The sequence below is a fragment of the Ruditapes philippinarum genome, unplaced genomic scaffold (assembly GCF_026571515.1).
Source record: "Ruditapes philippinarum isolate M1 unplaced genomic scaffold, ASM2657151v2 ctg3235_1_1_1_1, whole genome shotgun sequence".
In the NCBI taxonomy this organism is placed as follows: domain Eukaryota; kingdom Metazoa; phylum Mollusca; class Bivalvia; order Venerida; family Veneridae; genus Ruditapes; species Ruditapes philippinarum.
The window spans coordinates 187,307-212,383 of NW_026860668.1; the positions used below are offsets into that span (position 1 = coordinate 187,307).

At 32.1% G+C, this 25,077-nt stretch overlaps 1 protein-coding gene across 1 annotated transcript; it reads right to left on the minus strand.

Moving 5' to 3' along the window:
• Positions 1-25,016, minus strand: LOC132712999 (uncharacterized protein DDB_G0287625-like). Its single transcript, XM_060695437.1, has 12 exons — positions 24,850-25,016; positions 24,293-24,385; positions 22,651-22,703; positions 21,512-21,619; positions 19,078-19,105; positions 17,161-17,273; positions 15,895-16,027; positions 12,750-12,947; positions 12,310-12,354; positions 11,907-12,021; positions 10,870-10,995; positions 1-9,184 (listed from the first exon to the last, which is right to left on the minus strand). The coding sequence occupies exons 2-12, from the start codon at positions 24,351-24,353 to the stop codon at positions 7,774-7,776; spliced, it is 2,391 nt and encodes a 796-aa protein (XP_060551420.1). The 5' UTR covers positions 24,354-24,385; positions 24,850-25,016; the 3' UTR covers positions 1-7,773.
• Positions 25,017-25,077: the final 61 nt, after the last annotated feature.

The following is a 25,077-nucleotide window of genomic DNA, read 5'->3' on the forward strand; positions in this document are numbered from 1 at the left end:
TAATAGCTCCGTACTTTTTATTTAAACATAAAAACTAAAGAACTAATTTCTTTATCAGTTAACATAAATACTACAACCTTGTGTTTAATTGCTTTAGATCAATATAATCAATGAAGTATGTTGTAATTTTCCTATAATCAGTTTCAAAAAACTAATCTTGTTTTACAATGCAATAAATCATCAGTGTGAAGAATGGCACAACCTAAAATAATTTACAAAATATTACTTTTGCACACATAAATTTTTTAAGCAAAATTTTTACTAAGTTTGCATTTTTAACTCTTCCATGCGAAATCTTCTATTTCAATGTTAAACATGCCTTTGGAATGTCATAAAAAGCTTGAGCACCAAAAAGCTAGCGGGTGATGGCATCAGCAGTTAATGTTGTAAAGTCATGTACCTTTCAACAACATGTATGTACCATTTGAAGTTATGCTACAAAACTTGACTTAAAGGGACTCAACTTAAGTTTTTTGACATGACTGGACTGGAAATAATTTTTCGAGATTAATGTTCCATTTGATCTGGGACATGACCAATAACATTGTGAGCACAATTTCAAATCAATTGCTCACTCTGTGTTTAAAAATAATTATTCCAATTGTGTAAATGTCCATTCAAATCGGGCTAGGAATAGCACAAAAATTTGATTTTCAATTTTATTTTTGGGTATATTTCTTGTCTTTGGCATTATATTTCTAGTAGATCTATGAAAAAAATTAAAACTTTATATTCTCAGGAATTTTCTTTTCATTATTTTTTGTTGTTGTCATTTTAATACTGGTATTCATGGCATTCACAATGAGCAGTTATAAATGTTCACAATAAAATAGATGAAAGTGTTTATATATCATGGTAAAGATTACTTACTTTCTTTTTTAGTTCAACAATTTCAGGTCATGTGATTCCATGCACTGAAATAATTATAACAAAGTAGTAGACAAAATTAATAGTACAAGTCCATGTAAAACACATAAAATTATCATAGAATTTACAGAACAGAACAAAAATAAACAATCAAATAAAAAAGAGCAAAAATAAACAAAAGGTGAACAAATAAGTAATAAAAAAAACAAATGAAAACATCAAATAAAAGAATTGTACAGCAAATGTGAAGCATGACTTATATTTTGCGCCCAATTTTAATCATCAAAAAATATCTATGGCACTTATAATTAATCTAAATAAACAAAATAAACAGACATAGATTGCACACAAAAATAAATGGCAATGTTAACTCAATAAGCATGCTGGTATAATGAGATTATACCCTAGCAACCAGTGCAGACTAAGATCAACCGGCATATCCATAATGTCACTATTCAGTCAGTTTAAATTTTGAAATTTCCTCTGAATATGATAAGAATTTTTGCCCAGATTGACAGATGGTCAAGTCCCTTTAAGATATTTAGTGATGCAAGGATTCTATTTAACAGAACAAATTTTCCTTAACCACTACCTCTTTTTCCACATATACAAAATTACTGTAAGGTAATAAAGGATTAACATACAAATAAATAACAAGTAAATGGTGAAAATCTGAGTGACATTACATCAAAATATTACTTGAAATTTGTCAACAATTTATAGTAATTGTATTGAAAAATGTAACAATTTTTTAATCCATAGAATTATCTTAAAATAATGCAAAATCATTTATTAATTCCATAGAATTATCTAATATCTAAAACAAGAGGGCCATGATGGCCCTGAAGTCGCTCACCTGTATATAGGCCCCCGTAGCAGGGCCAGTTTAAACCCCAGGGCTTTTATTTGAACAAACTTGGTAGACACCCATTAGAAGATGTTTCATGCTAAACATCTAAGGTCTAGCTGGTCAAGTTTTTTCTTTAAACATATAGTTAAAAACAATGACACACCTGGGGCAGGGCCAGTTTGGACCCAAGGGCTTTTATTTGAACAATCTTTGTAGACACTTACTAGAAAATGTTTCATGCTTAATATCTGAACTCTAGCTATTCGGATTTTTCGAAAAAAGATTTTTAAGTTTTTGCTATATACATATAAGGAAAATCAATGATCCCCGGGTGGGGCCAATTTTGACCCCAGGACTTTTATTTGAACAAACTTTGTAGACACTCACTAGAAGATGTTTCATGCTTAATATCTAAACTCTAGCTCTTTGGGTTCTTTAAAAGAAGATTTTTTAAGTTTTTGCTATACACTTATAACAAAATCAATGACCCCCAGGGCACATATGAGCCGCGTCATGACAAAACCAACATAGTGGGTTTGCGACCAGCATTTATCCAGATAAGCCTGCGCATCCACGCAGTCTGATCACGATCCATGCTGTTCGCTAGCAGTTTCTTTACTTGTTATAGGGTCTGTAAGCGCACAGCATGGATCCTGATCAGACTGCGCGAATGCACAGGCTGGTCTGGATCCATGCTGGTCGCAAACCCATTATGTTGGTTTTGTCGTGACGCGGCTCATATAAGGAAAATCAATGTCCCCTGGGGCGGGGCCAATTTTGACCCCAGGGCTTTTATTTGAACACTCACTAGAAGATGCTTCGTGCTTAATATCTAAACTCTAGCCATTTGAGTTTTTTCAAAGAAGATTTTTTAAGTTTTTGTTATACACATATAAGGAAAATCAATGACCCCTGGGGCGGGGCCAATTTTGACCCCAGGGCTTTTATTTGAACAAACTTGGTAGACACTCACTAGAAGATGTTTCATGCTTAGTATCTAAACTCTAGCTATTTGGGTTTTTTCAAAGAAGATTTTTTAAGTTTTTGCTATACACATATAAGGAAAATCAATGACCCCCGGGGCAGGGCCAATTTTGACCCCAGGGCTCTTATTTGAACAAACTTGGTTGACATCCATTAAAACATGTTTCATGCTAAATATCTTAGCTCTAGCTTTTTGGGTTCTTTAAAAGAAGATTTTTAAAATTTTACTATATGCATATAGGGAAAATCAATGACCCCTGGGGCGGGGCCAATTTTGACTCCAGGGCTTTTATTTGAACAAACTTGGTAGACACTCACTAGAAGATGTTTCATGCTAAATATCTTAGCTCTAGCTCTTTGGGTTCTTTAAAAGAAGATTTTTTAAGTTTTTACTATATGCATATAGGGAAAATCAATGACCCCCTTGGGCGGGGCCAATTTTGACCCAATGGCTTTTATTTGAACAAACTTGGTAGACACTCATTAGAAGATGTTTCATGCCAAATATCTAAGCTCTAGCTCTTTGGGTTCTTTAAAAGAAGATATTTAAAGTTTTTTCTTTCGGTTGCCATTGCAACCAGAGTTCTGCATGGAATTAAATTCTTTGAACAATTTTTAAAGGTGACCACCAAAGGAACATTCCTGTGAAGTTTGGATGAAATTGGCTTAGTGGTTTATGAGGAGATGTCATTTGAAGCAAAAGTTTACGGACGACAGACAGACAACTGACGGACGGATGACGGACGGACGCCGGACGAAAAGCGATCACAAAAGCTCACCCTGTCACTTTGTGACAGGTGAGCTAAAAAAGTTCTGCACCCAGAAAGTGTTCCCACATGGTGTATTTGAAACTGATCCAGTAGAACAGAATCAATCTTGTATAAATTATAATACTATAACTACTTTTCTAACAGTAAGCAAGAAAGCCCAGCGTTGGAGGTTATAAAAAAATTCTCTAAGCTCAAACTCAGATCTCAGTTATTTGATTGGTCAGAAAATCCCCACAAAATGAACATTGACCAATGAAAAATCTGAGATTTGAAAAAAAAGACACTCAGAAAAAAGTTTTATAACCTCGAGGCCAGACAAACTATGATGAAATGAGAAAGACCAGACAAAATATGGTGAAAGACAGAGGGAGATCCTTAATATGATTGCAATCTACAACAAAACATCACAGATGTAATGTCTTAATAGCCTAAATTCTTTCTTGCTCCACCAAACAGACACACAAATTACAAACATACAAACAAATTTTAGATTTATTTTGTTTAAACAAAGCTTCTAAGCTTTAAATTATGAACAGTTTTTTTAATATTTAGTATTTCAATGTAAGACTACATGTAGCTTGAAGTCAACACAGATAAAAGTGTACCTAAATTATGCAAATAGAGGACATTATTTTTGTTTGTTTTGCATGTAAGATTAAAATATATTTCATTGAGTGAACACTAGATGTAATATTTACATGAATGGCATGCCACTCATGATAATATAAAATCTGGTGTTCACAAGTGAAATATAATTTGATCATAACAGTATAATACAAAACAAACACCTTTTCATACAAAACAAACACATTTTCATACAAAACAAACACAGTTTCTATTTATTGTATGCCTTTTAACAGGTTTAAGTCATTTTTACAGAATAATTTCCGTGTAACCTTATGTGCTCTCATATATGACATCATCAAATCATGACATCACATTTTTCAAAAATCATAAATTCTGTAAAATTTTATTAATTTTGTTACATTTCTAAAATGATCTGTGCAGGTATTTATATACTTCTTGTAATCCAGCACAGTTTACTCACGACAGAGTGTATTTCTGACAATATTTCGGCTTATTTAAGATTTAATTTTTTTCCATCCAAATTCAGATACAGTCCAGCTACTCTAAAGATTATATTTTTATAATTTCATGGTGAAATTATCAAAATAGAATTTCACTCTCAACTGTAAAGTATGTAATTATTAGTTAATTACTATTTACCTAAAGTGTTCCTATGAATAGGATCTATGCAAGTATAATCATTTACAAACATAACTAAACTGTCACATTATGTTTCATTAAATTGCTATTTACTTCCTACATATTTGCATCATTTTTCATCATTTAAGATTTAATTTTTTTTCCATCCAAATTCAGATACAGTCCAGCTACTCTAAAGATTATATTTTTATAATTTCACGGTGAAATTATCAAAATAGAATTTCACCGTCCACTGTAAAGTATGTAATTATTAGTTAATTATTTACCTAAAGTGTTCCTATGAATAGGATCTATGCAAGTATAATTATTTACAAACATAACTAAACTGTCACATTATGTTTCATTTAATTGCTATTTACTTCCTACATATTTGCATCATTTTTCATCATTTAAGATTTAATTTTTTTTCCATCCAAATTCAGATACAGTCCAGCTACTCTAAAGATTATATTTTTATAATTTCACGGTGAAATTATCAAAATAGAATTTCACCGTCCACTGTAAAGTATGTAATTATTAGTTAATTATTTACCTAAAGTGTTCCTATGAATAGGATCTATGCAAGTATAATTATTTACAAACATAACTAAACTGTCACATTATGTTTCATTTAATTGCTATTTACTTCCTACATATTTGCATCATTTTTCATCATTTAAGATTTAATTTTTTTTCCATCCAAATTCAGATACAGTCCAGCTACTCTAAAGATTATATTTTTATAATTTCACGGTGAAATTATCAAAATAGAATTTCACCGTCCACTGTAAAGTATGTAATTATTAGTTAATTATTTACCTAAAGTGTTCCTATGAATAGGATCTATGCAAGTATAATTATTTACAAACATAACTAAACTGTCACATTATGTTTCATTTAATTGCTATTTACTTCCTACATATTTGCATCATTTTTCATCATTTATATGCTATATGCTAAACACATTAAACAAGACCTGCCAGCAGTCAGCACGCTCAATTTTTCTCCATGTTGGATAGTTGAAAAAAACAAGGCAACACATGAAAAGCGGCATCATTCTTCAAACATGCTTAGCAGACTTACCTTATTTTGATAATCAACAAGTATTTTAAAGTTTGAAGAGAATACCTTCAACAGTTTTTTGCGAAAAAGGCAAATACTCAGTCCAAAAAGGGAAATAATTAAGCATATATAAGCTTTCAGGATTATCTGCCCCTTGGAAATGTATTTCGCTATAACACATAATAAAAATACTTAATTTCAAAGTCACGATGGTAATCAATATGTTTTATAAAATTTCAAAAGTTGAAACACCCACAAAAAATTGTAAGTTTTCCTGCGTAAAATAAAAATATTGAACATTCTTGAGTTTCATACATTCCCAAATATTCATACACTTATTTCTAACAAAGTAATTTGTGGCTTCCTAGCTTTATATTTGGTGTAGGAAAATCACAATTGTCTCTTTCAAGTATCATTTAAGGCACAAGCTGGCACTTGAGTAGAACTACAGACCTTTCACAAGCTCAGTGGATAGCTTCCTATAAAGATTTCTATGCAGTCTATGGTGGCCGCACTTTGAACCTACAGCAGTGAAGGGTTACTAATTTGAGACTTAAACCACTCGCACTTGAAGCCATAAATTAACATAATCTGCTGCAATTATCAATAGTAATTCATGTGGAAAATGCTATTACTTTATGGCAACAATTGATGGCAACTTTTTTTTTTATAAAAATACAAAGTACTACATAATTATCAAAAATCAATAAAAAAAACTAGTCTTTATCATTTATTTATAAAAATGGTATTTATATATTCAATTAATACATCAAAATGTGAGGACTGTTCCTTGTGCAGAGTTGAAATAAAGGAAATAAGTTTTTTAAAAAATAATATTTAACATATATTTTTATAAGGATGTATAGGGAGCAAAAACGCTGTTGTACAGTTGCACCGTTGCACCAAATCTGATTATGGTCCCTTTTATCACATCATTTACAAAATGAAAACATTTGATAAAATAAAAAGTTGAAATAAAGCAAACAAGTTTTTGAAAGAAAAAAAACAAAACAAAAAAAAAACAAAACATTTAACATACACCTATAAGGATGTAAAAGCAGTTAAAATGTTGTTGTACATTTGCACCAAATTCTGATTATGGTCACTTTTATCACATAAAACATATACTTATCAAATGAAAACATACAGTAAACTAGAGCTGTCATTGGTTCAATGCTTAGCATATGAAAGATACATCGATATCCGATGACAAATATTGACAATACACCTATATACCCATAATAATTTGTCTGTATTTCATTTTCATACCTGTTTAAATGATTTTAGTAAAGTACATAATCTGTTCATATATTTATGATTTATCTTGTTTATAAATGCCCAATGTATAACTTTTTCCTGACCATTTTTTATTATCACTGCTTTGAAATATGTCCATTCAGGTCCGGCAAAATCTAATTTTGACTTACTAGTCCATTTTTATCTGAAGCATTTCTTAACTTGTCGGTATGAAATTTTATATAGTAAATTCTTGAAAATTTCCACTTGTCCGTACATCCTATAGGACGACCTGGGCAAAACAGACAATTAATTTAGCCTTGCCCTTGCCATTAAGTAAAGATTGCATAGTGTTAGACATGGCCATCTGTTTCTGCATATGTTTTGGGTTAATTTTCATAATTTCTAGACATTGAAATAATTAGTCAAACTTACTGATTTTTTCAAAAATGTATTATCAATATACAGAAAAACAGCGACAATACATCAGGATTGTTTCTATCAATGACAGCTCTATGGTAAATATGGCACCAATTTGACATTAACAATTTTATTTTATTTGAGAACTCATCTAAATACTCCTACATTCAATCCGTTCAATTGTGCTTAGCATCAGCTACCAAGTTTTTCATGTCCAAAAAATAAATAAAATAAAGCATACAAAAGAATAAACCACAAAAATAAACCTCAACAATAGATTTGATCAATGACAAAGGAATGGAATTAATTACATTTGTATAATTATCATGCATTTTCATTATGAAACACTAATGTCAGGCATGAATTGTAAACAATATTCTATCTGTAATAATTCTTTATATTATCAGTGAACATTCCGGATGGAACTCCGAGACTATCTTTCGACAAGAATTCACTCATGCCCATATCAACACCAACATCTGGAAATGACCTGCTAGCTGACGCAGCAGACGTTCCATTCAACACATTCTGATTGTCTGATGCTCGATTAGCTTCATAGTTCACAATATCATCAAGAGAATCAAGTGAACCACTTGAGCTTGCTCGATTGTTTCCAAAATTTGATAACATGTTCTCAGTTAATTGACCATTCTTATCAGAATCTTTAATATTCTGCCAGCTCATGAATTGTGGAGATGACTCTCTTGAACCAGAAGCAGACGGAGTGTTATTAGATTTCACAGTATTTGACGGCAATTCATTTTGATTACGTTCCTTCTTTGTTGAGTCAAGCTTTTGTGTAAAATTGCTATTGAAAGACTTTGTGGGATTAAATTGTTTTCTATTATTTCCTCGCCAGTTTGTGTTTCTATTCATGTCACTGTTGAAATTTCCTTCCCTGCCATAAAAGAAACCATTGTGCATTGGGCTATCAAATGGATGTCTGTAATAATTACCTGGCATACCAACAGGTGGCCCATACCTTGGCCCCGAATATCCACCATTTCTACCTCTAAACGGAGGCATACCATGATAACCTCCCCTGAAATGAGGTGGTTGGTGATGAAACATTCCCTCGCCACCTCTAGTAAATGGAGCATAACCTCGACCGTACGGAGGAACGCCATTTTGTGGACCATGAAAATATGATCCACTATCAGGCCTACCATGGTTACCCCTTGTTCTTGGAACAAATTCTTTTTTCTTCTGATGACCTCGAGGCTGATGAGAACCTCCTCTTGCTTCATTCCAACCATTATAGCCGTTCCCAAACTTGCCAGGTACAGGGTTTGTACCATAACCATATGGTGCTCCAGTTTGATCATTTGTGAACTGCGACTGGCCGTAATTTGACCAATTATCACCGGTGTCATCTTCATCGTCATCAACGCCTACACTCCAGTCCTGTACAAACTGCCTCTCTTTCTCTCCCTCAAACGCATTAAATCCACTCGGATCATATGAACTGCTCCTACTAAATGGTTGCCGTACATTTCTTCCCATGAAGTTATCCTGCACGTTTTGACCATTTTGATTTATTCTATTTCCTGGTCTAGCAAATCCTTCATTGCCCTTCATATCTCTTTCACGAATGGTTTCAGTGTTTGAAAAATCAGTGCAGAGATTAGAATTGGAATTATTCTGATTCATATTGGTGTTTCGGAATGAAAAACTCTTAAATGTTCCATTGGTTTGAGATCTACCACTATATCTACCATCTTCATTTTTTTGAGAATTATTCCCTGAATCATTAGAAGAAATAGAGGTACTGGACAATGGCCGTATTATACTGTAAAAATAAAATAAACATCAAGTATAATAAATAATTAGTTTGTTTAGTATAACATTTAAAGCTGTACATTTTGAAATTAATAAACATCAGTGGAAACTAGAACTATCACTAAATGTGATTAATACCCCCACAAGACTGCTTCGGAAATGAGGATGTTACTAGTAACAGAATACCTTGTAAAAGAATTGAAATATAGAGTTATGGTTGTGGGCAATTAAAGATAGTTGTGGTTCTTGTATGTTGCATTTCCTTTAAATGTGGTTGGCCATTGATGAAGTTTTATTGAATTACTCTGTAATTAGTCCAGAACGACAAAGAAAAGGAACAAAGGGCAATAACTCTATAAATACTGAAGATGGAGTTATAGTTCTTGTGCACTGCACTTCCTCTTATTGTGCTTGACCATTGTATGAAGTTGTTTTGAATTCCAACCAGTATGTTTTAAGATATGCTCCGGACAAAGAAAAGTCTCAAAGGGCAGTAACTCTGTATTTAGTCAAAATGGAGTTATGGCTCTTGTGCACTGCACTTCCTTTTAATGTCCTTGACAACTGTATGAAGTTGTATTGAATTCCAAACAGTAGTTTTCAAGTTATGCTCTGGACAAGGAAAAGTAACAAAGGGCAATAACTCTGTAATTAGTCAAGATGGAGTTATGGTTCTTGTGCACTGCACTTCCTCTCAATGTGCTTGACCATTGTATGTAGTTATATTGAATTCCAACCATTAGTCTTCAAGTTATGGTCCGGACAAAAGAAAGCAATGGAAAAGTAACTAAGGCCAATAACTCTGTAATTACTTTAGATAGAGTTATGGTTCTTGTGCACTGCACTTCGCCTTATTGTGTTTGACAATTGTATGATGTTGTTCTGAATTCCAACCAGCAGTTTTCAAGTTATGCCCCGGACAAGGAAAAGTAACAAAGCGCAATAACTCTGTAATTAGTCAAGATAGAGTTATGGTTCTTGTGCACTGCACTTCCTCTCAATGTGCTTGACCATTGTATGTAGTTATATTGAATTCCAACCATTAGTCTTCAAGTTATGCTCCGTAGAAGGAAAATGCAACAAACGTCTGGACCGACCGACCAACCATCCGACCGACCACCGGGTGACTCCTATATACCCCCCCCCACCCCCACCCCCAAACTTTGTTTTTGGGGGTATAAAAAAAAAACCTAACTAAAAAAGTTTGTCTACGAGATAAGGAGTTTTAAACTAGCTATATGCTCATATCCAAATTTACACATTATGTTTATATGTATATGTAATAGACAAACAGGTCTGCTTTTTGCCAAATTCATAACACATTAATGCTGAAAGTAAATTATTTCATTAAATGTAAATTTCCTTTTGATGAATGTCATAGTGATATTTAATCATTATTGGATGTGACATTTAATCATTATTGGATAAACACTTACTTAAACTTTTACCGCATTATTAATTGGATAAACTATTCCTGCCTAGTTAATTGGATAAACTCTTTAATTTTTATTGTGTCACTATTGGATAAACTCCTACCGTATCATTAATTGGATAAACTTTTACTGCATTATCAATAAGATAAACTTTAACTGCATTTTTAATTCAATAAACTCTTAATGCATCTTCAATTGGATAAACTAACTGCAGCATTATTTGTAAGAAGGTGTGATATAAAAGATCTGTAGTGATCCATACTCATCTATTTCATCCAAGATAACAAATCTGTTTCCTGGCTTTGCTGATTTTGTAGGCATTCTGTTTCGCTCCTGTGTTTTATTTATGCTGACTCCAGTCTTCTCTTTAGCTTTCTTACTGGAAGTACTGCATAACAAAAATAAAACAAACGGAACATGTATCAAGTTATCAGAAAAATAATTTTTGTGTGTTCGGTTTTACATTGCACCAACGCAGTATAGTCATATGGCGACTTTCCAGGTTTACTAGTGGAGGAAGACCTCAGGTGCCCATTCCATGAATTATTTCAGGCACACCACCAACATTCCATAAGCTAGCTAGTTAGCTTCCTCACATGAAAAAATCTAAAGTCCCTGTTGGGATTCGAACCCAGACCAACAAGGGGCAAGTGGTTTGAAGTCAACAACCTTAACCACTTGGCTATGGATGCCTTCAAGGTAAATTATACGCAATATCAACAATTAAAATAGTAAGGATTCAAAGCATGCTTTAGCAATTAAATATCAATCAGACACTTAACATATTTTACCATATTTTAAATTAGTGAATGCAATTTTGTCAATAAATTTCTGCTTAAAAATTTCAATTTTTTTAATGATTATGTCAGACGTATTGCGAGCTATTTTTTCATCACTTGACTGTACACTTCCATATGAAATCATCACCATTAAAGATCCTGTATGTGGTAACATAGGTTGTAACAACACTTAAGTGGAATTTTATATATGTATACAATTATACTTCTAAAACAATTTACAAACATCCAAGAATATGTAAAATATGTACTGCAAATGTTTATACACATTATAAGTAATCATTAAGATATATGCATTCATTTCTTATCAACTTGAACAGGCAATGATTAAGATGTTTTGTAAGACGATATGGTCATTTCGATTAAACAGTAAAAATTATCATAAACGTTTACGACTGAAAATCGAGACAAATCCGTTTAAACGTGTAACCATGGGGGCCTTAGAGACAGGTGAGCTAAAAAGAATTGAGTTACAGGATCTTTAAAACAAATAATGATTTACCTGTTTGTGTTTGTATTCACTCGATGTAATGGTTTGTCTGGTTTTTCTGACTGTACAGAACTACCCGAGTTGTCCCTCTGTGTAGCCCCTATACCAGACTCTTGTCTTTTCTTTTCTATTGGTGGAAAAATACACTGACTATAGAACAATACTGAACCCATTAAGAAAATTCACAACAATTCATGGTACTACATAAATCATTGTGCAAAAATTTTATTTTTAGAGAATTGTTTGAAAATTCGAGTCTCACAATTATGTTGGCAAACCATTCCAGTTATGTCGGCAAACCATTCAAGGGTAGAAAGAAAAGAGCACTCTGCAAAAGAATGACAGTATTAAAAAATAAATAAAGACTAATTACATATCCTTTAACAGTTTAATTAAAAATAATGAATATATATACCTCGTTGTCGTGCCTTTCTTGTCTTCTTTCCAGTATCAAAAAAATCTGAAACAGTTGAAACCACAATGTAATATTGATTATTCTATGAAATAACAATGTAACTTTACCTGAAATAACAATGTAACTTTATGTGAAATAACATCGTAACATTCCATGAAATGACAAATATGAAATGATCATCTACTTTAAACAAAAAATCTGTAATATCTTTCTTTTTCAAACCACTAAGTTTGAATGAATATATGCAAGTGATCTTGATTTGAAAGCAATACATCATTCTTCTATCATACAAAACATTTACTTACTGTTGGCTACAAGATTTTTATTATTTTTATGAAGTCATTACTCCTGAACTAATTCACCATTTGAAGATGAAATTCAGAGCATGAGATAATTTAAACTTCCAATATCATATACAATACAAAATATCTTTTTCTTACGACTAAAATTTATCTCATTTTCTTTTCCTTCTTCTCTTTTCTGTGCAGCGAGTCTTTCTTTCTCTTTTTGCTTTTCCATTTCCCTTTCATGCTTCTTCTTAAGTTCAGCAGCAATTTCTTCCATCTCTTTCTCTCTCTTTCTCTGTTCTGACTCTATCTTCTTTTTCTGCTTCTTATTTGACTTTTGCGGCTTTGATCCTGAAAACATTTTACAATATTTATCTTCTGGTTAATTTTTTTTCCCCTTAAAAATAAAATTGGGTTTGAGTAATATTTTGGGTTTAATTTTGAAGCGTATTTTCTGAAAAAAACTAGTACGTTTTGAAAAAAAAAAGGGAAAATTTCTGTGTAGCAACCCCTTTCCTTTTTTCTCTGGGATTCAAAAACATATGACAATAAAAGACTGAAATCTAAAACCTTTTTATAAGTTAAAAATGGAAAAAGGGAAAATAAAAAGTTCCCTTAAAAAAATTTTCAATTCCCCCCTTTAGAGGGGCAATAATACTATGTTTGATAAAAAAAATTTTTCCCCGCCAAAACCCCACCTTGATACCCAAATAAGGGCATGATTTTCCTTTAAAAGGGCCAAAAATTGGGAAAAAAAACAAAATTGAAATTAAAAACTGATAACTTAAACAGAACTAAGGAATTAAACACTTAAATCTGCTTTTAAGAATACTTATTAGAACTGGTGAATGGTATACTGCGGACATTTGCAAGAACCCCTGGGGTATCCCCGTCTGACAACTAAGAGGGTAGGGGAATAGGGTTTTACAACTTATTACTGGCAAAAAGTAGAACAGGGGTTTAAAATCTGAACAAATTTACCAAAAAAGGTTTTTTAAAAAATCTGAAACTTACCAGAACAGGGGTACAAATCCCGACAACCTTTACCATAAAAAAAAGGGGATTTAGGTCTAGAGTTCCCCGATCAGTTTTTTTCCTGCAAATTGGGTTTTTTCGTGATTAAACTCTGCAAACAGTTCTGTTTTCTTTTTCTCTTTGCTTTTGGGTTTAAAAAAAATTTTAAAAAACCCTTTAAAATTTTTAGGAAAGGAAGGAAAATTTTTTTCCCCCTTGTGTACCAAATTTTAAAAAGGTTTTGAAGTTTTTAAAAATTTTGGGGCCAAAAATTTTAAACATTCCTCAATTTTTTTCCCCGAATACTCATTTTAAATTGTGCAAAATGACACCAAAATGAAAGCTTTGCAAAAGCTTTTCACTCAAAAAACCCGGTTTAAACAAAGAAAAAAATTGATTTTCATTTTAAAACTTGTATACTTTCTTTATCTTTTTTCGATTTTTTCCGTATTAAAATCCGTCACTTCAAACAAGCATGAATTTTTAAATTTTTTATTTTTGGGTTTTTTTTCCCTTTAGTGGAGCTCCAAATTTAAAAAAATAACAAATTTTTTTAAAAATTTTGATATATTGTTTTACCCCAAAAAAACCGTTTTTTAAGAATCATTGGGACACAAAACCTTTTTTTTTCCCTTTTTCCCGGGGTTTTTTCCTTTTTTGGCCCCTATAAAAAAAATTAAAATTTTTTGAATCAAAGGAATTTTTTAATTAGGGGGAATCCCCGTTTTACAAAAAAAAAATTTTTTCCAAACTCCTTTTACAAAATTTTAAAAAGCAATTTATTAAGGAAAAATAAATTTTTTCCGTCAAAAATTGGGTTTCCCCCTTAAAAAATTTTTCATAAGAAAAAGAAATTATTTAAATTTTTTTAAAAAATAATTTTATTTTAAAATTTTAACTTTTAAATAATTTTTGTTTTTTAAAACCAAAAAAATTTTTAAAAATTTTATTTTTAAAAGGATAAGTATCAATCGAAAAAAAGAACCACTTTCCTTTTTAAACATTTTAAATTGGTAGGGGTTTCCTTTCAAAAAATTAAAATTAAATTTTTCCCTTTTTTTTTAAAAATTAAAGGGGCCGGAAATTTGACCCCCCCCCGGGAAAAAACAAAATTTGCTTTTTATTTTTTGACCAAAACCCAATTTTCCCCAAAATAACCGTCTTCACCTTGATGCATTTAAATTTTTTTTTTAATTTTTTCCCCCCTCCACCCAAATTTTTCGGCCGATGCAAAAAGTTTTGAAAACCTATTTTTTCCAAAACCATTTTAAAATTTTGGATTTCCTTTTTACAAGCTTTTTAAAATTCCTTTTCTTTTTTTAACAATTGGGACTTTTTTAAAAAAAAAGAAATTTTTTATAAGGGTAATTCCTTTAAAAAAAACCGTGTTTTCGGGGTTTTAAAATAAATTTTTTAAAAATTTAAAAATTTTGGGGGGACAATTCCCAAAAAAATTTTTTTTTAAACCGGAAAATTTGCTTTAAAAAGTGTTCGTATAAAAAAATGAAATTTACTTAAACAACCAAAAAATAGCCTGGGGATTTTAAATTTTTAAATTATATCATTGTGAGAAATTTTGCTTCCTTTTTTCCCTTTCCTCCCTTGTTTTTTCTTTTTCTCCAAATTATTAAAAAAAACCGGTTTTATACTTTTTCTTTGAAACCTTTATTTTTTTTAACCCTTGCTTTACCCCCAATAAATTTTTTCTTTTTTTGCCTCCAAAGAAAAAATTTTTTACCCAAAACAAACCCAAAAATTCAAGAAAAGCTTTTTTAAATTTACCAAACGCTTTCAAAAATAATTCTTTTTAATAAAAATCCAAAAGGGAGGAACCTCTTTTAAAGAGAAAAAAGAAAAAATAAAAAGAAAAGCCCGAATCTAATAAAAAAAATTTTTTAAAAACCCAAAAAATTTTGAAGAAAAGTTTTTTAACCATTTCCCTTTTTTTTTTTTAAAAAGCCCCTTTTTTTTTCTTTAAAAAAATTCCCGGTTTTTTCCCAAAAAAGGTTTTTTTTCAAATTTTCCCCAAAAATTCAAATTCCCTGAAGTTGAAAAAAAAAAAAAACAATTTTCCCCTTTTTTTTTTTAGGGGAAAGGTGATTAGAGAGAAATCTCCTTATTGTTTTATGTATTTTTAAACCCCTCGTCTATTTTCATTTTCCCAAACCCTTATTCTTTTCCATCTGACATTATATAAAAGATTTTTCCTAAAAATAGTAAAATTTGACCCCTTTTGACAAAGGCTGACAACCCGCTTTAAGGGGTTATAATAATAAAACCAAACCTTTTTGTCTCTGCCTTTTCTCCCGTTTCCTTATCTGTTTCTTGCTTACTTGAGGATAGTTTTGGTGTAAAGGTGTTTGTGATGCATACGTGTTTTGGAATGTTCTAGTGTGGCCATATGCATCATGTGTACCCTAAAAATATTCATAGATAGTAGAAAATGTATACGTGGAGAAATGTATAATAAAGGAAGGGAGATTAATCATGTTTGTATGGAGTAAAGGGTCAAAATTTTTAATTAACCCTACAACAATTTTAATCCGAGAAAACAAAACTTGCCTTGTATGCAAATAAGGGAATTGACTCTGTACAGTAAAAAGACAGGAATTTAAACTACATGTACAGAAAAATGGTGATGGTATGAGATCTTTCAAGTGTATTAAAGAAGTTGATTAATACAATGTACACATCAGAGACGGGACTGAAGGTGATTTTCGGCCCAGAAATGAGTAATGCCCTAAGACTTTTATTCACTTTTCAGGCCAATAATCACCTTCCGACCCTTCTCTGCTATTTATTTATTTCTAAATACTGTCACTTTCAATGCTAGGGATCATTTAATTAATTTCCTTAGCAACCAGTTTTATAAGACTTTGTGATTATGATCTTTCAAGGTAATGAGCTGAAATCATACTACCATTCAAAGACCCTGTGACCTTGACCTTTGACCTGGTGACCCAAAAATCAATAGGGGTCATCTACTAGTTATGACCAATCAATATGTGAAATATAAAGACTGTTTGATAAATAGTAACCAAGATAATAAGGGGAAATCATATTACCATTCAAGGCCCCTGTGACCTTGACCTTTGATCTAGTGACCCAAAATTCAATAGGGGTCATCTACTAGTTATGACCAATCAATATGTGAAATATGAAAACTTTGTGATGAATACTTTTCAAAACCATGTGGTCTACCGATGGATAGACAGTCAGACAGAGAGACCGACATTAGCAAAACAATATACCCCCTGTTCTTCGAAGGATCATGGTCATCTGGGTGCTTGGAAAGTAGAAAGTGAAAAAGTTTTAATTTTCTTGTAAGTTGCTATGCCAAAGTCAGTGATAACAGTTATCACTACTTTTACAATGAGGCGAGTGATTTAACTGAGATTTGATACAATTATGTGACATCAGTTACTGACGTAATTTCCGGCAGGGGTAAAACTCATGGAAACACAAGTCTGATATGCAAGAACAGCTGATACAGTATATTCAGTGACAATAATAATCACTTGGAAAAGTCAAGAACATTCAAACAACTTACGTATGAGGCATTATAATCATCGTCACTGGAATCATGGTATCTGTAGTAATCATCCTCGTCACTGTCTTCACAGAAAAATGCAAACGGACCGTGAAACTGGGCAAAAAACATCTCTGAAATAAAATCAAACAATTCATAATGTTCTCTTTTTTCTTTTCTTTTTTTATGTTGAATTTTAGGACTCAGTGATTTATTATAAAAATCTTACATTGGCAGCCGGTGCAGACCGTAATTATCTAGCTCGAGGGTAACTTTTTATGGCGGTAATGAGGCTCTGCTGAGTTACTGATAACAATTACCCAAAATTTTTTAGAATTTTTAGACCAGACTCGATTACTATATAATTATAATGTAAATACATGTACAATCTCTGACAACTACTTCTTGGAACGGATTCTTGGCTCTGCGGACTAAAACATTGTGTTCATTTACTTTCAAGTTACTGGTAGAGATTTTAAAATCACATACAAGGAAGCATTTTCAAAGAGGTCCTTGCACTGATGTGTCTTAGGAGTTTCAAATGAACCCCTTTATATGGTGACTAGGCAGCATTACTGTTGAAGGAAAATTTCAGATGCCTCTCTATGCGTTATAATACAAGTGGTTACCAGGGCAAAATTAAAAAAATAACTGTCTCAAATTAAAGAATCAAAAAACATATCACTTATCACATGTTAAGTGTAATATAGACTATGAAAATAAATTATTTATACATTTTTTATACTTATAATTTAGTTTTCTTAAGTTTACTTGTTTTCAAACTTTGTTAAGTCAGAAAGGTACTATTATATCAGGTTGGTATAGAGCATTTTACATTTTCTATTTTACTTTATTTGACATTGAAGTTCATAATTACATTCCGAAGCTGTTATTCTATAATAAAAGAGTTAAGACTATTATAAACAAGAGCTGTCCGTAAGACAGCGCGCTCGACTTTTTTATTGCTTGCCAATAAAAAAAGTTTTTGCAGTAAAAGGCAATACAAGAATTTCTGTATTTTTAAAGTGAACTAGTTGTTTGATACCCTTGAATATTACAGCAATGTTTATATGACATAATTTATGGTAAAGTGAACAAGTGGATAGGAATGAATTTTTTTAGATTTTTTAAGTTTTTTAGTGCTTGCCTATAATACAAAACATTGACAGTTAAGGGCCATAATTCAAATAAAATCTTTGACAGAATTACCTTCTCCTGGACATGTTTGGGAATCATGATTGTAAACAAGTATTCCAACTTTCAAATTAATATCTCAAACAGTTCAGTCAAAAAGTGGACTGGTACTAAAAACTTAACCAAGATTCTAAGTCGATAAAAGGCCTTAATTTTTAAAACAAATCCTTGACAGAGTTACCTTCTCTTGCGTACAGATGGGGGTAATGATGTGAAATAGCATTAAAAGTTTCAAAAGCAATATCTCAAAGGGTTAAGGCAATAAGTGGATTTTACCCATATTCAATGTATTTTCTAAGTCAAAAAGGGGCATAATTCTGTCAAAAACCTTGACAGAGTTATGTCCTCTTGTCTGTTGATGAAGGTCGTGATGGTAAACAAGTATGGTCAGTTTCAAAGCAATACCTCCAATGGTTTTGAAATAAAGTGAGGTGGTACAAAAAACTTAACCAAGCTCAATACACTTTCTAAGTCAAAAAAGGGCCATAATTCTGTCAAAAACCTTGACAGAGTTATGTACTCTTGTCTGTAGATGGAGGTTATGATGGTGAACAAGTATGGTAAGTTTCAAAGCCATACTTGTAATACTTCTGAAATAAAGTGGGGTGGTACGAAAAACTTAACCAAGGTGTGACGCCAACGCCGACGCTAACGCCGACGCCGACGCCGGGGCGAGTAGGATAGCTCCCCTTTTCATAGAAAAGTCGAGCTAAAAATTAAACAACACACATTAAAATGTCCTACCTTCAAACATGCGCCGTAAAAGTTCCTCCTGAAATCAACATAAACAGAAACAATGTACACAGATTAACTGCCATAGTAGCACAATAATTTAGGACTTTATATGCAGTAACTTTTTTAGTCCTTGTTTTCACAAAGAAAAATAATGAAATGTAATGGATTAACTTCATGTATATCAAACTCAAATTGACCTTGACTCATGTATAGTATGACCTTGAAGGTCAAAATAATTAAAAATCATATAATGACAATCTCATTTTCATTGCTTTATAAGAAATTTATATTCATAATAATATTGATCATATTAGTGTACAACACTTATATATAACAAGAGCACCGCTAGGCGGAGCATTATATGCCCGAAAGTGTTTTTTTGTATTAAGGATGAAGCAATTTGTAAGACATGGGAATTAGCTGTTCATCCTATAAAATTTTACAGCTGTAGGTTGATTAATACTTAAGTTATTAATAATGATCTTAACCTTTGACCTTGTGACCCCAAAATCAATAGTGGTCTTCTATCTTATATGGACAATCATCCTAAGAAGTTTGAAAATTGTGGGCCAATTGGAACTTTAATTATGCTCTAGAAACTGTTTTCAGTATTAAAGTAAAAGTGACTTTGACCATTGACCTTGTGACCCCAAAATCAATAGGGGTCTTCTACCCAATATGGACAATCATCCTATGAAGTTTGAACATTGTGGGCCAAATGGAACTTAAGTTATGCTCCGGAAACTGTTTTCAGTATCAAGGCAATAGTGACCTTGACCATTGACCTTGTGACCCCAAAATCAATAGGGGTCTTCTACCCAATATGGACAATCATCATATGAAGTTTGAACATTGTGGGCCAATTGGAACTTAAGTTATGCTCCGGAAACTGTTTTCAGTATCACGGTAATAGTGACCTTGACCTTTGACCTTGTGACCCCCAAAATCAATAGGGGTCTTCGATCCAATATGGACAATCATCCTATGAAGTTTGAACATTGTGGGTCGAATGGAACTTAAGTTATGCTCCGGAAACTGTTTTCAGTTTTAAGGTAATAGTGACCTTGACCTTTGACCTTGTGACCCCAAAATCAATAGGGGTCTTCGATACAATTTGGACAATCATCCTATGAAGTTTGAACATTGTGGGTCGAATGGAACTTAAGTTATGCTCCGGAAACTGTTTTCAGTTTTAAGGTAATAGTGACCTTGACCTTTGACCCCAAAATCAATAGGGGTCTTCTACCCAATATGGACAATCATCCTATGAAGTTTGAACATTGTGGGCCAAATGGAACTTAAGTTATGCTCCGGAAACCAAACTGCTAACGGACGGACGTACGGACCAACTTTTGATGTAAACTTATGAGGCAATCAGCTCATAAACACCACCTGGACCAACGTCCATAAGCAAAATAAGCTCATAAAAACAAAAAAATAGCTCTTAATTTGAATTTTATGAGTTTTTGTTCTTTATTTAACTACGGAATGAAGCTCATAATAATCAAATGTTTGACAGACAGACGGACGCCAGGGGGTATAACATAATATGCCCTTTTGGGTATATAAAAATGTTTTTTTAAAAAATACTGATTGCAATAACTCCAAAAATATAGCTTTCCAAATAATGACCCTTTTCTTGTTATTTTCTTATCAAGCTAACAAACTATTCCAAGTTTCATGTTGATAATTTTAAAAAAGTTTGAAAAATGGCCTACATTAAAGTTTTTGCATGACTTTGATGACGAAAGGAACAAACCAAGCAGATGATGTTTATAAGAAAGGAAGACAAGTGATGTTTGTAAACTAAAACAATTATTTTTATAGTTTTGTATAATCATATTTTCCTCTATTTTAAATATCTGCGGAGTTTATTCCATGTTACAGGTAGTATAGGGCTGGGCTCACCCACTCTTGAGTATTAACATAATGGGAAAAGAATTCTTGCATGTCTGACAGGATTATCTACCGTTTACACCAGTGCTAGAAAACCCTGTCTTACACTCCCCATGTAAGACAAGTCGCATGCTTTAAATGACCTCATTGTCGCACGCCTTTTATGAATGAATTGCGTTTTTAGGATGACGTCACTTAACCGTTACGAATGAAGTTGTAAGTTCATACGCTACTATAAGAAAAAGTGCGTAATGAGAATATCAGTTTTCGTAATTTCTGTTCTGAAAATAATTGATATGTAATATGCATGAAAAAGAATCAAACTACGGCTGTAGGTACAGATGGGAATATCTAGCTCTCAGGTAACTGTTTAAGTGGAAACTCGGCAGAGCCTCGTTACCGCCGTAAACAGTTACCCTCGAGCTAGATATTTCGGTCTGTACCGGCAGCAAGTGTTAGAATCAATCTAAAAAACATTTCTTAATTTCCAACAATTCAAAATGGTTGACAGTAAGTTAAAACGAAACAGAAGTTAATTATTACATACCCTGACGTCATGTGGATTTGTGGTTTCAAACGCACTAGGACCTTCTGTAAGGTATTTGTAGGCATATCCAATCTCTTGAAACTTTCCTTTAGCATCTTCACTGCCATTCTATACAAACATATCAATTAGATTAATTAAACCATAGGTTATAAAATGTTGAGCCCTTGTTTTAAACACAGAGGTTAGATTTCATGCCAAAAATATCTAAGCTCTAGGCATTGTAGCTTCTGAGAAAATAATTTTACTGTTCAAGTCTATATAAATTGTGACTCCCGGGATACAGCAAACTATGACTCTAGGGGAAAGATATATAAAACTTTAAGCCTATGTAAACAAAGTGACCACTAGAGCGGGGGCAATTTTTGATCCCAGGGACGTGATTTATTTTACTCTTCTAAACACAGTCACACCTTTTTTTTGGTTTGGTTAGTTATCTTTAGTTTCTTACACTTCTCAACAGACCTTATGAACAATATAACTGATCATCACAAATTCTACATTGAACATATACAGGGATCGAAAATTCCACTCGTCTGCTTGTATGTGTGAGTAGAGATCGATGCAAGACAAGTACAAAATCATACAATACTTCTCTGGCAGGATGAGCGAAAATTTGCAAATGTAATAGGAAGGTAGAATTCTCATTATAAGTTTGTTTAATTTAAACAATGGAAAACCAGAAACAAAGCTTGTGTTTTAGGTTATGTATAAATTGCACACTTTATGCATTGTAAATTGGATACAGATGTAACTGGAACATGCCAAACAATGCTCTATAAAGTGCACATTTTATACATAACCTAAACCACAAGCTTTGTTCCCAGTTTTGGTTCATTAAATTTGTATAAACACACTGATTAGGAAATTTCTAGCAGTCGATTGCATCAGCAAGGTTTTATTTCTTCAGGAAGATTCATTTTGAAAAATGTGCCCAAAATGCAGGACGAGTAGCATTTATAATCATACAGGACGAGCAGAAATTTGAAGCTACTCGTCCTGCAGGACAAGCGGCTCTAAAAAAATTTCTGATCCCCGATATGTAAATTCCAAAATAAATGATCATGGCCACTCCTTTACATAAGGAAAAGGTCTGTGAATCTTACACTTGAAATAACGTAAAAATAAGAATATTTACTCACCTTGTCAGGATGGTAAAGTAAAGCCATCTTCCTGTATGCCTTTTTAATATCATCTAAAGAAATAAAATCATAGAGTATTATTGTAAAAAAATCTATGGCGGCGAGATACGATGATGCGTCAAAATACTGATTTTTACTCTGAACTGCAGTTTATAAACTACTTTTCCATGCATTATTTTGTAGAGAAGCTATGGGTTTGCACGAAGTATTTGTTTGTTTTGCAATTCATGAGACTTTGCACTGTGACTTTGTATATCCAACGATAAATTCAAGATTGCGTTATGCGCGGAGAGCAAAAAAACAGCAAATTTTCTCCCAAGATTATGACGTTTTAGCAACTTTTTAAAAGTTAATATGCATATGAATTTATTGATTTGTACTTGTATATACATATATACATTTGTATTTTGACATATGCTATATATATGTAAATTGTAATTATGTTGGATGGACTTGTACTGTGCTATAAATCAACCATAAAGACAAAAAGGGCATGATCGATGACTGAATTCATGGTTTGGGATAATTGTGGAGCCGTAACAATTTATTAATCGGCAGTAACAATTTATTAATCATTGGTCAAGAGAGTTTAATGACTGTTGCATAGACATACTGTCTTTAAGTTGTCTTAATTAACCAAATAATAACAATGATAATCAATAATTATAATCTAAGCCATTAGGTCGATATTTTAGCAGAGTGCGTTAGAATTTGAATGACATAAGTATTCAGGCTGTGTCAAAGATTACATTAAAAGAATTAAAAGTATTATACATGTAAATAAAATTTAATTACATAAAGCCGATTATACAGATATAGAATGGTAAATAGAAAAATTTAAGACTTGTGTTTTTGATTTTAACAAATTTTGTCCGTCAAAATGAACCTGGCAAGTACATTTTATGAAGGGCGAGTTACTTTGTAAAGTCACTTGCCCTAGAAAAAATCATCAAAGCCTGGATAATCGGCAGGGCATTCCGATTATAGAACAATCACAATTTTTCAGCTTAAGAAAAATAGGTGTTTAAAAAAATTAGGAGTTCCAGGTTAAAACAGAAGCTGTACATGAAATACTGAATGACACATTAATTAAAATGTAAAATAAACAAAAGTTTTTATTTTATCTGTCTTCCCTGTTCATAGACTGTCTAATTTCATATCAATACACCCATAAACACTTTCAATATGATCTATGTAAATAACCGAGGTGTAGCGAGTGAAAAAAATAAAAGTTGCTTCCCTTATCTTCGAGTAAAATCGATATCGCTTATGCTAAAACAATACAAAATAAGCTGTTTTTAAACCGCTAGTTTGTTGTGATTTAATGTCCGATTTTAAAATGTATTACACCAATAGAAAGCTATGGATCTTAGCTTCATCACAGTATAAAATACAACACATCTTTGGACTTTAAAGTATTGAAATTAACTGTTAAACCTACCATATGTTAGACCATTTTACATACGATTTATACAGTGAGATACGCAACCCGCTATCTTTACTCGAAATACTACTGATAAGAATAGCCTGTCGTCTGCTAGTTCTGAAAGTGTTTATTGGTGTACATCTACATCATACTGCTTAACAATCAATTATGATTATGACTAGCAGTAAGACTAAGAGCAAATGTTAGTGGATATACCTTCTGTGGCACCTTCTGAGAGTCCAAGAGTAACTAAGCATTTTCTTCTCTCTGTAGACATTTTAGATCTGCAGGTTCCAGTTGATGATCGTCCTAAAACGGTTATAGATTATCCATATTTTTAAGTCATTTTAAAAAAGAGCTAACTTAAATTTTATGTACAAAATAGTTCTCTGTCTTCAGTTTTCCACCAACTTAAAACACTTTTTCCAATCACATTATTAGTCTCCTTTTCAAAAAGATAATGTTGATAAATGACAATCAATATATGTGACATGTACATGTACTATATAGATTTTCAGAAAATCAACAATGAACATTTGTTTTAATCTTATCTGATAAAGGAAAATGTTAATAATGATTTTCCCTACGGTATAATAACAATATCAATATAATATTAAACGTTAGTATTACTATTTGTAATTATATGCAATTAAACCAAATGGCACAGAACTCAGATGGGCCATGGGGGTTAACTGGTTATGACTTGGCAATTCCAAAAATAAAATAAAAATTTTACAGTAATATTTTTTTAGTAATTTACTTAGTAAACATACCTTACTTGTAGCCCAACTTAAGAATTTTATGCAACATTAAATTGGAATTTGGTTGGCTGCCATTTTTTAAAATTATTTTGGCACTATGACGTTAAAAAATCAGTTAATTTAAAAACGAAAGTTGGTTTTTCGTCGCTGTCAACATTTCCCGCGATAGCAGTCAGAGCGTGACAAAATTCTTTAAACGAATTTTTTTAAAAATTAATGATAATTGCAGTGCATTATAAA

Excerpts from the sequence above, each read along its gene's own strand:
- LOC132712999 (XM_060695437.1), bottom strand. The coding sequence starts at position 24,353 with ATGTCTACAGAGAGAAGAAAATGCTTAGTTACTCTTGGACTCTCAGAA. Across the intron at positions 21,620-22,650 it reads TACTTTACCATCCTGACAAG|AATGGCAGTGAAGATGCTAA; the intron begins GTGAGTAAATAT and ends ATGTTTGTATAG. Across the intron at positions 12,948-15,894 it reads GAAAAGGCAGAGACAAAAAG|GATCAAAGCCGCAAAAGTCA; the intron begins GTTTGGTTTTAT and ends AAATGTTTTCAG.